Source organism: Hemiscyllium ocellatum, chromosome 15 (genome assembly GCF_020745735.1).
Source record: "Hemiscyllium ocellatum isolate sHemOce1 chromosome 15, sHemOce1.pat.X.cur, whole genome shotgun sequence".
NCBI classification, from domain to species: Eukaryota; Metazoa; Chordata; class Chondrichthyes; order Orectolobiformes; family Hemiscylliidae; genus Hemiscyllium; species Hemiscyllium ocellatum.
Window position 1 is genome coordinate 47,531,019 of NC_083415.1, and position 15,648 is coordinate 47,546,666.

General features: G+C 38.5%; 1 protein-coding gene across 1 annotated transcript; it reads right to left on the bottom strand.

The window, feature by feature from the left end:
* Positions 1-1,281: 1,281 nt before the first annotated feature.
* Positions 1,282-14,407, bottom strand: LOC132822672 (glucagon family neuropeptides-like; the record flags this gene model as incomplete). Its single annotated transcript, XM_060835922.1, has 6 exons — positions 1,282-1,323; positions 3,123-3,205; positions 4,004-4,135; positions 6,022-6,126; positions 12,075-12,109; positions 14,384-14,407. Coding segments are annotated over 6 exons (387 nt in total), but the record flags the coding sequence as incomplete, so codon positions are not given.
* Positions 14,408-15,648: the final 1,241 nt, after the last annotated feature.

Below are 15,648 nucleotides of genomic sequence, written 5' to 3' on the forward strand. Positions count from 1 at the left end.
TGCTCTTCTTCGAAAGCTATCATTGAATCTTTTTAAATCCACTAGAGACAGCAGGTAAGACTTCATTTTGATATCTAATGCAAAAAGTGCATCTCCAATGTACATCTCCCTGAGTACCATTGAAATGTTTGTCTAAACTACATGCTGAAGGTCTGAATGCACAGTGCTCTAATTCAAATGTGACAGTGTCACCATGTGAGACGAACTTTTGTTTAATTACATCTATGCATATTTATCCTTCCAAGCAAAACTTGTGGAATAGAGGAATCCTATTAGAAAATGTGATAATTCACCTCAAATTTAGCTTTAAATAATTCTGATATCATTCTTTCAACAAATTGACTTTTAATAGTGTGACAAGCATTGTTTAAAGAACATATTCAGAAATTGGAATTGTACGTTTAATAAATGTGTGCCCTGCATTAACAAAATAAACTATGTGCTAAATCAATGATAACATATTTCGATATGTACTTCATCATATAACCACACTGATTTTTCTTTAAAGGAGGTTATGATTAATTGCAAATGAAACTTTAGAAGTAATTATAATTTAAGGGTTACTTTAAGTAGTATTTGCAAAAGTTACATTTAAGCTTGTATACATTTACACTATAATCTGAAACCATTTAACTCCTGGTGAACATTAATATAGTCAATTAGCAGTATCAGGAAACCAGTTCACTTTTGGAGGTAATTTGTGTTTTGTAATTTACGCTATTCTGGTATTAAGATATTAGACTCGGACATCACATTAAGTACATGCAGTTGGTCAAGAATTTATAACTGTTATAAATTAGAATAGAATGTTTTTCAAAGGTGACTAATACAGCATGAATTATTATATGTAGGATTAAAGCATTCTAAGTCAATAAATGGTACATACATTTATTTTTAAAGATAATTTATTAGTGAATTGCATGTTTTGTCCCATAGTTTGAGACCACACCATTTCAACTCAGAATTTTCACTGTCAAGATTTTGCCTTGCACACACTATGAAAGAAAGCTTTGATGACAGATATAAAGATCAAGATACTAACAATGTGGATTACAATACTGTTCTTCATGAATACTTGTAACAGGATTTAATTACGAATAAGAAGGAATTAAAGAGAAGTATATTATGCCACCAATCGTGCAGATGTAACTTTAATATGATATCACGTTGCAAATTTCCATAAAAATAATGTTTACAGTGAACTGTATCAATAAATCTAGTTCATAATGTTGTACATCCAAACTAATTCAATGAAGAATTTCCTTCTGAAAGAAAATGTGTGATCCATTGGGATGAGGAATTTGCACTGCTTCAATTATTTATCTGTAAATAGAAAAAAAGTAGTTTACTTTCATTTTAATCCCATTAGCAGTGTATTTGTACAAAATTTAAGGTAAACATTTTCGTTTTGGTTAGCTTGCATTTGACAAAAATATTACTAAACTGAATCATTTTCCCAATTGAACTACTAGAAATCCACAAAGGTAGGATTTAATTTCTTTAACATGGGGTATGCACTGTCCCACTTCAGGGACACACCCCAACTGCCTAATTCCAGAGTATTTTGGCCCAGATTTTCAAAAAGCAAAGACCAACGACACAGAAGCCTGACATTAATACTCCTAAAGATTGGGCAGCTGAAACTGCACAGTTCAGCAGTCCATATCAGTGGGAAGATAAGACTACACTCTGAAATCAAGTGGTATGAATGCTCATCTCCACGACAGGTCTGCCTCTCCAAATTATAATAATAAACTAAACTAGTGGGCGGCATGGTGGCACAGTGGTTAGCACTGCTGCCTCACAGCACCTGAGACCCGGGTTCAATTCCCGACTCAGGCGACTGACTGTGTGGAGTTTGCACGTTCTCCCCGTGTCTGCGTGGGTTTCCTCCGGGTGCTCCGGTTTCCTCCCACAGTCCAAAGATGTGCGGGTCAGGTGAATTGGCCATGCTAAATTGCCTGTAGTGTTAGGTAAGGGGTAAATGTAGGGGTGTGGGTGGGTTGTGCTTCTGCGGGTCCGTGTGGACTTGTTGGGCCGAAGGGCCTGTTTCCACACTGTAAGTAATCTAATATAATCTAAACTAGTTGGTTCATTTGGTCTGTTATAGAGGGCAATCTTTTTTTCCAATTATTCAAATTCATCATAAAGCCAACATAACTGCAAGAAAATGTTCTTGTGGTGAAGTGGTAATGATCCCACTTCTGAGCCAGGATCCCCAGGCTCAAGTCCTACCAGTTCCAGAGCGGTGTCTGAACTGATGATTAGAAAATATCTACAACACCAAGGAAACCCTTTTCTCCCCTGTACTACAACTATGATTTGCTGTGTATTGTTAGTTATTTGTGAAATTAGTTAGAGGTTTGAATTCTTGCTGAATGGACCCCAGATAATGGATTGGATTATTAATGTGAGCATTATAACTCAACCATACTTAGTATATGGTGTCAGTTAGCTCGGATTGCTGGTCAGTAATGCAGTGTGATACCAACAGTCTGGGTTCACTTCCCAAATTGGCTGAGGTTACCATGAGAGACTATCCTCCTCCACCTCACCTCTTGCCTGAGATGTGGTGCCCCTTAAGTAAACCACCACCAGTCATGTCTCTCTAATTAGAGAGCAACCCTGTGATCTGGTAAGACTGTGCCAATTTTATCTTTTAATGTGTGTATAATAGCTACCATCCTACTATTCAAGGTTTAATCAATTTAACAATTGTTGACTCGGTGGATTTGTACCCATGTAATGTAAGCCATACACACCAGAAAATGTTCAGGCCGAATCCTTAGTCAATACTAAATTAATTTATTGTGTTTTGACATCAATGGGTGTTTCATTTGTCAATGTTGACTTCAAAACTCAATAGTAGGAAAAATAAGGGTCCCTATTTCTCATTACTAATCATCCTGGTGGATGCTTTTATCTATAGGTCATAAGTCATTTAGGATGAGAACATTCATTTGAAAAAACTTTTGCCAATTACGGTTTAAGGTCACCCATGACAAAAAAAAAGCAGTGGGTGAGATTGTAACATTGAAACTGCACTGTATTGTTATTTTCAAGAAGGCAGGTGAAGAAATTAAAGAGAAAAAGAAGGTTGGATTAGTCAAAAAAAGACGCACCAATAGAGGATTTGCTTCCATAATATGCTTCCAGGGCTGCAGAAAAGTCCTCAGGCAGCTGCCTTATATTTATATTTTCAAGTCTGCAGTAGATAACAAAAGGTTTTACACCAAACCAATTTTTAAATATCCAATTTTGACTTTTTTTTTCTTCTTATTTTGCCCACATTACTATTAAACAATAGTGTCATGTAACATTATAAACTTGCAGCGATTTTTGATGTTAATGGTTTAAGTACAGTGTGGAAATATACAGTAACCACCTGCTAGTAGATCTTTAGCAGCTCATCTGAAAGGTTATACCTCCAGTCGTAAACACTCTTCCAGTAGTGCGCTAGAGTGCGAGTCTTGATTTTGTATTCAACTCGACAGAGTGGCGAGTAAACCCTTAGCTACTGACACAGGAGCAAGAGTGCTGCCTACTAATTACCCAAAGTTAATGTCTTTATAACCGACCCAGGTATTGATGGTTTGTAAGCTTTTTATCAATGAGAGGATCTAACAAATTCCAATTCTATTGCCAGATTAAGACTGCAAAGTTTTTACCTATCCAGAAAAGGGGACAGTGAATTTCACACTGAGTTAAGAACTGTGACTGATTGCTTATTTTAAGTATGCTGAAGAAATTGTACCATCCCAGTTGCCATTGCAGCTAATATCCTGAACTGAACCTGGGACAGTTTACAGTGCATGGTTACTTTACTGCTTGACCACATTAGAGCTTATATGACTTTTATTTACATCTTCTTTCTATAAGACTTCCTCATTATTTATGTATTAAAATCTGTAATATTCATGTCGTGGTATTAGTCTGTGTATATTGTGTTAGAATTGAAAGATGATGCTTATCAATGTCAAAGAACTTGAACTATTCATTTTACCTTTGATTGCCCAGAATTTCAGCCAAGTATTTTCTAATTGCCATCTGCCGCTGGTAACGAGCGTAGGTATCTGTAAAGATGTCAGAGTTTCTCTTGGATAAGAACTCAGGCTCTTCCTCAAGGCTGCTATCACTATTTTAAAAAGACAAAATTTTATGATGGTTTGAAGATGGTATTTGGAACGTACGTTACTTCACTTACATCACACGTAAATGATCAGGTCTCAGACTTTTATCAGGGAAGGACATACAGGCTATTGTCTACAATTTTCATTTCCATTTTTTTTGAATCCACAGATATGAGGGGATCAAACTATACACCTTTTTTGTAAAATTTGAATATCCTGAGTAATGCAAACATTTTACAACTAACATCAATGCAACAGCTGTTCCACATAAAAAATTATCTGCATATATTCAAACAATCTCATTGCACTGAAAATATGATGGAATACAAAAATGAATACTGAGAGCAGATGTTGTTATTCTGACAGGGAAGGCATTTAGCCTATTTTTTTTTCCTTCAGGGAATGAGGGAATATTGAAGACTGAAGAAATGTCACAAATATACTTTGCTAGTTTTCAAAGCCCATGTGCTTTTGTATTCCTCCTACCAAGTTACGCCCCTTATAATTATCTGTTTTGTAAAAGGAACTCAGATAAACGTCTGAAAACAAAAGAAATATTCAGAGGATTAGGACTAGTTAGAGTGTTCTTGCAGAAATGTGTTGAGTGAGTTGGCCTCCAGATGTGTTGCACCATTCTATTCTATGTTTCGATCATTGTAACTTTCCATTCACAAACCATTTTCTCTATATTTGTTAACGTCGTGTTATATTTTGTCTTTTTCAGACTGAACTACAAATACAGCCCCTCCATAATTTGGCAAATGCTGCAAATTTTGATTTTGTACTTCTGATTTCCTGGTCAAATCATTTATGTCAATGCAGAATGATGATTTAGAGTAATGATCCTTGTGGAACATCACTTTTCCTTCTGCTTTTAACCCCTTACTCTCTGCTTTCTACTAATTGTAGCCAGCTTGCTATCCATTGTGATGCTTGTGCACTGAACTTAGTGAAGTGTCAATTTGTGGGAGCCTTTTGAATAATAAGTAGATCACTTCCATTATATTATCTTGATCTACTTTTTTGGTTACTTTCTCAAATAAAGTCAATGAAACATGACCTTACCTTTTGAAATCTCTGCTGTCTATACTTCATTATATTTCCTGATTTCTAAATGTTATCTATAACACCTACAAAAAAGAATTCTGATATCCTTCCCACCACTTATATTTTGATAACTAGTGTTTAGATCTGCAGATTTATTCTACCTCTCTTTCTAAATATAAGTGTCTCTTCCTGAGCATTTGAGAATGTGTGGTCATAATCCATCTGGAGCACATGTTCTATTTGCTTTTAAACTTGTCTGTGGTGTAAATTATCTCCTTCCTTTCTATCTCATACGTCTTAATACTCTTTTATTGACCATGTAGAAATAACGTCTATCTTTTTATCCTCTTGACAAAAACCGGAACAAAATCCAGGTTTCTGACATTTCAAGTTATTACCTGTGAACCTATCTTACATATTCCCAAGCAGTCCCATCTCTATCATTTTTAATGTTACTTATTTATCTATGGCATATTCTGCTGTATCTATCTATGTTCTCATGTAATATTCTTTTGATATGTAAGCATTCCATGCATTTTGAGTTCCTGTATTTGAGTTCCCGTCATTTTTGTTTTGTTTTTAAGTTAACATTTATGTAGGTGTAATAATATATACTCAATATCAAAACAATGTGCTGATTCACTTTATAGATATTTTTCATCAAATATTCACCAGAATATTGAATTGGGGCAGGCGTAGGTCAATCACTAGCCTGTCATCACTCTGCTATTCATGTACAACAGTTTAAGGCAATTAATACCACATCGTTCAAAAGTAAGAGAAAATTATTTAAACTGATACAGTACAAAGTAAACTGAAACCAGTCAGAAATATGTTCACTCACCCAAGTCTTTTGCCCATAATTGACTGAAGAAGCTTTCTTGCAGACATCTGACCCAAGACCTTCCTGTAGCTGTTGGTGAATATTGCATCGGCATGTCTTTCAGTTCTGAATGTATAAACAAACAGGACAAATTCTTAAAACGACTTTATAGTGAATCAACTTATAAAGAGTGGTCATGTTATTTCTTTTGAAAGCAAACTCCATCAAACAAACAGACCACAACCTATGTAACATTTAATGCATTTTTCATAATACATAATTAGTCATTACCCATTTAAAACCAAACTGGAACTGAACACATCAGCATTGTATCTAAGGTTAGGTCATATAGCAAATAGGTCATAGGTCATATGCATGTATATTGTGTCAAAATAAACATGACAATCAACACAAAGTGTGATGGAAGGAAAACTGAGTTAATGAAAAGTTCACAGTCAAAGTTTGAGTGAATTTTAGATGCAAAGCCAGGAAAATTTGGAAAGACAAGTGAAGTATAGGTTTTCATCTTTCACCCAGCAAGTCTTATAATTGCCCATGAATTCCCAATGCTTTATGCTGTCTCTATTACAGAGATACGTAAACATTGATGTTATTCCATGAGTTGGACTGTAGAAATTAGGAGATGCCAAAGTGCCAAGTGTTTAGTTAGTTCATTATCTAAAATAAATTACTGGGTACATTACAAAAGACAACACTTGTAGAATATTATGTTGGGAAAAGAGATTCTTCCTCTATATAATGATAGGTGAACCTATTTATAATATGTCGATGGTTTGATTAAACACAGTGTTGAATGGGAAAGCTAGATGGAATGGATTTTAAATACACACGTATATATAAATAATTCAAATGCAACTTTTCAGCTGACAGTGTAAGGACTTGCCGTTTTCCAGTGGAGTCCAGGGCAGACTCATCGTCCTCATAGAGCCTTCTAGCTTGGGCAATGTCCCTCTGCTCCGCTGGAGTACTGAGCATTCCCCCCAGGGTAGAGCTATTTTCAAATCTATAGCCAGAGCCAAAGAAGATCTCCTTTTATTTTTCAATGTAGCATAGCATTGATGAATTACATGAAAATTATTAATCCATAATCCAACAGACAAAATATACCAACCAATTATGTAATATTTACATATTCATCTTTAAGTGATCAATCATGCCTTAATGTGGCAGAGATTGAAAATCTGTTTTCTCATCAATTAAAATATAAGATTTGAAAAGTTTTCATTGTTGATTTTATCCTGTCAGAATATCACGTTTTTTAATTTCACCATTTAAAAATATTATCCTGCTTATAAAATCTTGCTCACATTTTGCAGAATTATTGCAATTTACTGTTAAGAATGAATGTGACTGGTAGAGTTTTATTCCACATGAAAACATAACTATTTGACAACATTCACTTACCTTCCATTGTTTCAGATTGTGTAAGCGTCACATCAAAACCAGAAAACATAAGAAGGTTGCAATATAAAGTAACTTTATGCTATGAGAAGGCAACACTTATGTCGTTATTGGAGAAGTAACCTTCTATTGCTTTTTGTAATTGACATTAGAAGTTTATATTTCCAATCTGAAATGAAAAATATTATAGAAATTCAGCTCCAATCAAATATAGTTAGGTTTAGATTGAGGGCATTTCCCTAAAATGTTTACATTATCCGAAGAGAAATAGGAGCCCTTTTTGTTTTGTCTGCGGACAATTGTACAGGCTGCCATAGTTGTGACAATCAGTTGTGCAGGTGCATAGGTACAATGCTATCGACAAACTCACCTTCGTGCTGGATGTATCGGTGAACACATCGTGTGTACAGTCAGACAGTAGAAAACCAGGAGGGAAGCTTTGTCCAGCATTGTCTGGTGCATCGAAGAAGCATAAAATACGTTAACATTGCCAGGCAATGGTTTGGAATTGCATAAGGTTGTGAAAACCTTTGCTTAGAAAGTTTGATTTTTCAAGTATAACGTTGAACGTGGTGGCAGAATAGAACTTACCCTATTGGTTTTCACCAGCCAAGTCGAGGTTGTCGCTGTTCTGGAGTGCGATGTTTTAGTCTCAGTTCCATTCATTGCCTATTTATACTACCTTGTAATAACTGAACCGTGCTATACGCACGGGGGTTGGAGGCGACGCAGGACAGGGGTGCACCCTTCTGCTTACATCAAATCTAACATCATCCACACAACATGCGTCATCGATCCCGGGCTAGAAATGCAAATAGTATTTTAAATTTCAGACTTACAGCAATATTTAATTGAAGAAGTTTATGAATATTATCTCTCTCCATAATAAAGTGTTGAGGACACTGACGCGCACCTGTTGTTTCTTAAATAGAAACAAACAATGCTTAGAGTTATTTTCTTTCTTGGTATCACTTGATCATAAAACATCATTCATTAAACGCCTTTAAGCAAGTTTGTAAAAGTTGGCGGCGGGTTGTGATGGGGCGGAGCGAGTGGACTTAAAATGTTAAACCTTTATATTGAAAATCAAATGTACTCCCGATTAAAAGAAGTAAATGGGTGAAAGAAACGCAGCTGCAGAGAACAGCCATCAATGCTTAACATTGAAATAAAGCCAAACAAAAAAAAAGTTGAAAATGACCAAAAGTTCGATCCTCAAACATGAAGGAGACATCTGCGCTCCAAACCTCTACATTTTAAAATTTCAAATCATTTCCATAAGAGAAAAATGAAGGAAAACGTCCGTGTAATACCAAGTTTGTGTGAAATGTATGATAAGCATAGAGTTCTGAAACTGAAAAAGCAGGGTAAAATTAATATCACCCATATAACAGTAAATAGTGTAACACAGTAAACAGAATTTTATGTGCCAGGACAAAAGTATTTTGTATCAGTGTTTACTGTGGAGAAAGACATGGAAACTATAGAATGTGGAGAAATAGATAGCCACATCTTGAAAAATGTCAGTATTACAGAGGAGAAGGTGTTGGATGTATTGAAACGCATAAAAGTGAATACATCCCCAGGACTTGATCAGTTGTACCCTAGAACTCTGTGAGAAGCTAGGGAAGTGATTGCTGGATCCCTGGCTGAGATATTTCAGTCATCACAGATGAGGTGCCAGAAGGCTGGAAGGTGGCTAATGTGGTGCCATTATTTAAGGAAGGTGGTAAGGACAACCCAGGGAACTATAGACTGTTGAGTTTGACATCGATGGTGGGCAAGTTGTTGGAGGAAACCCTGAGGGGCAGGATTTACATGTATTTGGAAAGGCAAGGGCTGATTAGGGATAGTCAGCATAGCTTTGTGTGTGGGAAATCATGTCTCACAAACTTGATTGAGTTTTTTGAAAAAGTAACAAAGAGGATTGATGAGGGCAGAGTGGTAGATGTGATCTATATGGACTTCAGTAAGGCGTTCAACAGTGTTCCTCATGGGAGATTGATAAGCAAAGCTAGATCTCATGGAATTGAGGGAGAACTCGCCATTTGGATACAGAACTGGTTTAAAGGTAGAAGACAGAGGATGGTGGTGGAGGGTTTGCTTTTCAGACTGGAGGCCTGTGACCAGTGGTGAGCCACAAGGATTGGTGCTGGGCCCATTGCTTTTCATCTTTTATATAAATGATTTGGATGTGAACATAAGAGGCATAGTTAGTATGTTTACAGATGACATCAAAATTGAAGGTATGGTGGACAGCAAAGAAGGTTACCTCAGATTACAACAGGATCTTGATCAGATGGGCCAATGGGCTGAGGAGTGGCAGATGGAGTTCAAGTTAGATAAATGTGAAGTGCTGCATTTTGGAAAAGCAGGACTTATACACTTAATGGTAAGGTCCGAGGGAGTGTTGCTGAACAAAGGAACCTTGGAGTGCAGCTTCGTAGCTCCTTGGAAGTGGAGTCACAGGTAGATAGGATAATGAAGAAGGCGTTTGGTATGCTTTCCTTTGTAAAAGTTGGGAGGACAGGTTGTGGCTGTGCAGGATGTTGGTTGGACCACTTTTGGAATATTTATGCAATTCTGGTCTCCTTGCTATCAGAAGGATGTTGTGAAACTTGAAAGGGTTCAGAAAAAATTTACAAGGATGTTGCCAGGGCTGGAGGATTTGAGCTATAGGGAGGGGCTGAACAGGCTGGGGCTGTTTTCCATGGAGCATCGGAGACTGAGGTGTGACCTTATAGAGGTTTATAAATCATGAGGGGCATGGGTAGGTTAAACAGACAAAGTCTTTTACTGGGGTCAGGGATTCCAGAACTAGAGAGCATAGGTTCAGCATGTGAGGGGAAAGGTATAAAGGGATCTAAAGGGCAACCTTTTCATGAATGTATGGAATGAGCTGCCAGAGGAAATGATGGAGGCTGGTACAATTACAGCATTTGAAAGGCATCTGGATGGATATATGAAGAGGAAGGGTTTAGAGGGATTAGGGCCAAGTGCTGGAAAATGGGACTAGATTAGCTAAGGATAGCTGGATGACATGGACAAATTGGACCAAAAGGTCTGTTTCTATGCTGTACATCTCTATGACCCTATGACAGTTTGGACATTTGTTTGACTTTAAATAAGCACAGAGTACTTTTTATTTGAGAAAATTGCTAGAGATCATCCCAAAATGGAAAGACTTTGCAGAAGTTCTAGTATTGCTGTAATCCAAAATTTATTTTCTTTATATAATTAAAACTGATGATACAGAAGATGTTCTGTGTAGCTAATGGGATCGTGATTGTCCATACCAGGGGTACATGTAGTGGCGACATTACCCACACTCTGTCCACTCAAAGAGTCCAAGTGAAAGAAAGGGTCCTGTCAACCTACAAATATTTTGATTGAAAATAAATGTAGCACTTAAAAATTATTATTTATTTTATGATAAAATTACCTTTTTAATGGCTCATTCACATTTTGAATGGGAGTCTGCACTCATACAGAGAATGTTTTGTATCAATACTCAGAGCAGGAATTATGCATACTTTTGAAAATTCTTCTAAAATTCTCAAAACAGTGCAAGGCACATTTTTCACACAGAGTGGTGAGTGCCTGGAATATGTTGAGAGAGGGGGTGGTAGAAGCAGACACAATAGCAGCATTCAAGGAACACCTTGACCCATTCATGAATAGGAAGGGAATAGAGGGATATAGATCCTATAAGTGAAGACACTTTTAGGATGGAAGAGCAGGCTTAGATTGTCAAAGGGCATATTCCTGTGCTGTTTTGTTCTTTGTTCTTAAGCCCAGTGTTTAAAAAGCACCATGGCTGGCAATGTGAGGAAAGAGCCGATGGACTGAATATTATCAAAAATTGACCAAGCATCAATTTTGGGGAGTTTTTTGGAGGTTTTCTGTTTGTGAGTCTGATGGGTTTCTCAAGTTATTCTTAGGAGAAAGTGAGGACTGCAGATGCTGGAGGTCAGAGCTGAAAAATGTGTTACTGCGCTTTTCCAGCAACACATTTTTCGACTCAAGTTATTCTTAGACCTTGCTATGTATGGACCAGGCCTCTATCATATCATTCTTGCATCATCTGGCACTAACCAGCAGCTGATGTACTCACCACTGCCAAGACCTTCTGGGACACCTGTGCCTTATTTAAAACCAAACTCTGCACCAAGTAAATCACTGCCAGTTATAAATATCCCATTCACTGTACACATTAGGAAGGGTAATGAGAATGAACAGCTTCTGGGGAGCCATGACTGACACTTCAGTAGAAATAGATGTTCACATTTGTACATGTATTGCTCTTTTTCAGTAACACCCATCTGATTGACTGTGCTTGTGATTACAGTATACAGGCTACATAGACTGCCAACACAATCCTGTCAAAGGGAGAACTGCGCAATGCAGCATAATATCCCATCATTGTTCTATATGGGACCATCACATGTTGAAAAGCCTTCCAAGAATTGAAAATATTCATGTAATTGAATAGGAAGAAAAACAACAAAAGAAAAACAAACTCTAAAGACTGAATTTACTTTTGGGAATAAACAGGGACTGCTAACCTTTTGAGTGACAATAGATTTACAGTCAATGAGTGATCACTGTACTCATAGTGATTGGAATTGGCTGTCAATTAAGTCTTGTCTGGCTTGGTGCTGGAACACTGTATCATACCAAAGATGATCTTTTGTTTGCTCACTGTTCTCATCTTCCACCTTAGAACACTGCTGCAGGTGGCAAGCTCCAGTAACTATATCATATCCTCTTTGCCTGCTCAGGTTCTGTAGAGGACAGCATGCATGGATAATGCAGTACACTCTGGACCGTACTTCAAAGATCTGCAGGCTGATTCAACCTTTAGAACCTCATCTTCAAGAGGTCTATTGTCTACTCCATAATTGCCATGTTTGAAGAATGGGTTATATTGTATCCTCACTTGGTCTCATTCCAGTGTTGGGTATTAAAGTCATTAACCATAGTAGCAAACAATAACCCATGTCACACAGGAACCATCTTTAAGGCATCTGGCTCTTGAAATGATATAGACATCATAGCAACTCCCAAGTTGCCTGGTGAAAACCTTCAAGATGTGGTGCCAATCATCACTTGTACATTGATGGAATGGAACCCTTTTCAGTTGATGGTCAGCTACATTATAAAGGATTTTCCCAATGCAATGTATGTAGAGTCTACAACGCCCTGAACCTGGGGGAAGCCAGCTATGATGGCAAAACATACTGCAGCTGTTTCACTGATCTCATCTGTGAAACAAAGTAATATGTCTGTCATAAGTCACAAAGGTAATAGCCTTGATACATCTATTAATTGGCAACTGGGAAATCCTACACAGATCTCCAGTGGATCATTAGAAGTGGTTTGTTGCATAACAATTTGGAGTAGCTGGGATAGGATAACCACTCACTCCTTCAAGTTGCAAGCTCTGCTCCAGTAGATGGCACAGTACTGTGATACATCACAGCAGGGTGCATTTTAAGGCTCTGTTTGCTTTCATAGTGCTCATTCACTTTCTGCCTTGCCTTGCCTTCTTGTGCTTTATTGCCTCATTCAGAACTTACAGGCTCACACTACTTTTGTTTTGCCTTGCATCATCGCACAGGCGCAAAGTCATGATTGCTGCAAGGCACAGTGCTACATCAAAAATACAACTACAACACATACCAACAGCTTTTGCGACAAATACAATGAATGTGCTTCCCCCAATGGCCATGTCCCAAAACAGGAGGAAAGTAGCCCACAGTCAAGTCAAAGGGGTCCGTTATCACTCATAGGCCCCACCACAGTAAAGGCCAATCTCAGTTCAAGGAGTGGATTATGGTCAGTCCAGAACAACCAGCCAGAGCTTTAGCACTGTCAGTCAGGGGTCTGGTCACTCATCAGACATGGTTCTCTTTTCAAGCCAAAGGACTGGATCATTGTCAGTCCTGGAGATTGCAGTATTCCGATCACTTTCATGGTGATGTGAAGTGATTGGAACTAGGTTTTCAATATGCAATTGTACTGCCCCACCTTTGTGCCAATATTGGGCACGGCACTTCAGAATGGATACATTGCCGTTGGATCACCAGAATGTTTCCAGGATTCTACGGGTTAAATTAATTTAAGGGTACATCCTTGCTCTGAACTCTCACTATCTCAGATGAGATTGTGAATACCCTGACTGATCTGGTACTGTAATCAAGGCTGCCTCAATAGCACCTTCCAAACCTGTTACCTTTCTCACTTGGAAGGACAAGGATGATTCACCTTCAAACCGTGACTTAGAACTATTCCACCACTGCTGTTGGGTCAAAATCTTGAAACTCCTTTCCTTGTAGCCCTGTGGGTGTATTTAGTCCATGGTCATTCATGAAGGCAGCTCATCATCACTTCTCAAGATCAATTAAGGTTGGGTAGTAAATGCTGACCTGACCAGCAACACCCACATCCCATGAATAAATTTTTAAAAATACTTTCATGTAAGTCTTTTTTCCCTTGAGAACTTTTATTCTTGGTCTGTATTTACTGTGGAAAAGTATATTGAAGATATAGACTGTAGGGAAATAGATGATGACATCTTGCAAAATGTCCAGATTACAGAGGAGGAAGTTCTGGATGTCTTGAAACAGTTAAAGGTGATTAAATCCCCAGGACCTGATCAGGTGTACCCGAGAACTCTGTGGAAAGTTAGAGAAGTGATTACTGGGCCTCTTGCTGAGATATTTGTATCATCAATAGTCACAGGTGAAGTGCCAGAAGACTGGAGGTTGGCAAACATGGCGCCACTGTTTAAGAAGGGCGGTAAAGACAAGGCAGGGAACTATAGACCAGTGAGCCTGACCTCAGTGGTGGGTAGGTTGCTGGAGGGAATCCTGAGGGACAGGATGTACATGTATTTGGAAAGCCTAGGACTGATTAGGGATAGTCAACATGGCTTTGTGCATGGGAAATCATGTCTCACAAAGTTGATTGAGTTTTTTGAAGAAGTAACAAAGGGGATTGATGAGGGCAGAGCAGTAGATGTGATCTATATGGACTTCAGTAAGGCATTCGACAAGGTTCCCCATGGGACACTGATTAGCAAGGTTAGATCTCACGGAATACAGGGCGAACTAGCCATTTGGATACAGAACTGGCTCAAAGGTAGAAGACAGAGGGTGGTGGTGGAGGGTTGTTTTTCAGACTGGAGGCCTGTGACCAGTGGAGTGCCACAAGGATCAGTGCTGGGTCCTCTTCTTTTTGTCATTTACATAAATGATTTGAATACGAGCAGAAGAGGTACAGTTAGTAAGTTTGCAGATGACACCAAAATTGGAGGTGTAGTGGAATGCAAAGAGGGTTAAGAGCTGAAAATGTGTTGCTGGTTAAAGCACAGCAGGTTAGGCAGCATCCAAGGAACAGGAAATTCGACGTTTCGGGCCAGAGCCCTTCATCAGGAATTCATTCCTGATGAAGGGCTCTGGCCCGAAACGTCGAATTTCCTGTTCCTTGGATGCTGCCTAACCTGCTGTGCTTTAACCAGCAACACATTTTCAGCTCTGATCTCCAGCATCTGCAGACCTCACTTTTTACTTTAAGCAAAGAGGGTTACCTCAGATTACAACAGGACCTGGACCAGATGGGCCAATGGGCTGAGAAGTAGCAGATGGAGTTTAATTCAGATAAATGTGAGGTGCTGCATTTTGGGAAAGCAAATCTTAGCAGGACTTATACACTTAATGGTAAGGTCCTAGGGAATGTTGCTGAACAAAGAGACCTTGGAGTGCAGGTTCGTAGCTCATTGAAAGTGGAGTCGCAGGTAGATAGGATAGTGAAGAAACGTTTGGTATGCTTTCCTTTATTGGTCAGAGTATTGAGTACAGGAGTTGGGAGGTCATGTTGTGGCTGTACAGGACATTGGTTAGGCCACTGTTGGAATATTGCGTGCAATTCTGGTCTCCTTCCTATTGGAAAGATGTTGTGGAACTTGAAAGGGTTCAGAAAATATTTACAAGAATGTTGCCAGGGTCGGAGGATCTGAGCTACAGGGAGAGGCTGAACAGCCTGGGGCCATTTTCCCTGGAGCGTCAGAGGCTGAGGGGTGACCTTATAGAGGTTTACAAAATTATGAGGGGCATGGATAGGATAAATAGGCCAAGTCTTTCCCTGGGGTCAGGGAGTCCAGAATTAGAGGGCATAGGTTTTGGGTGAGAAGGGAAAGATATAAAAGAGACCTAAGGGGCAACT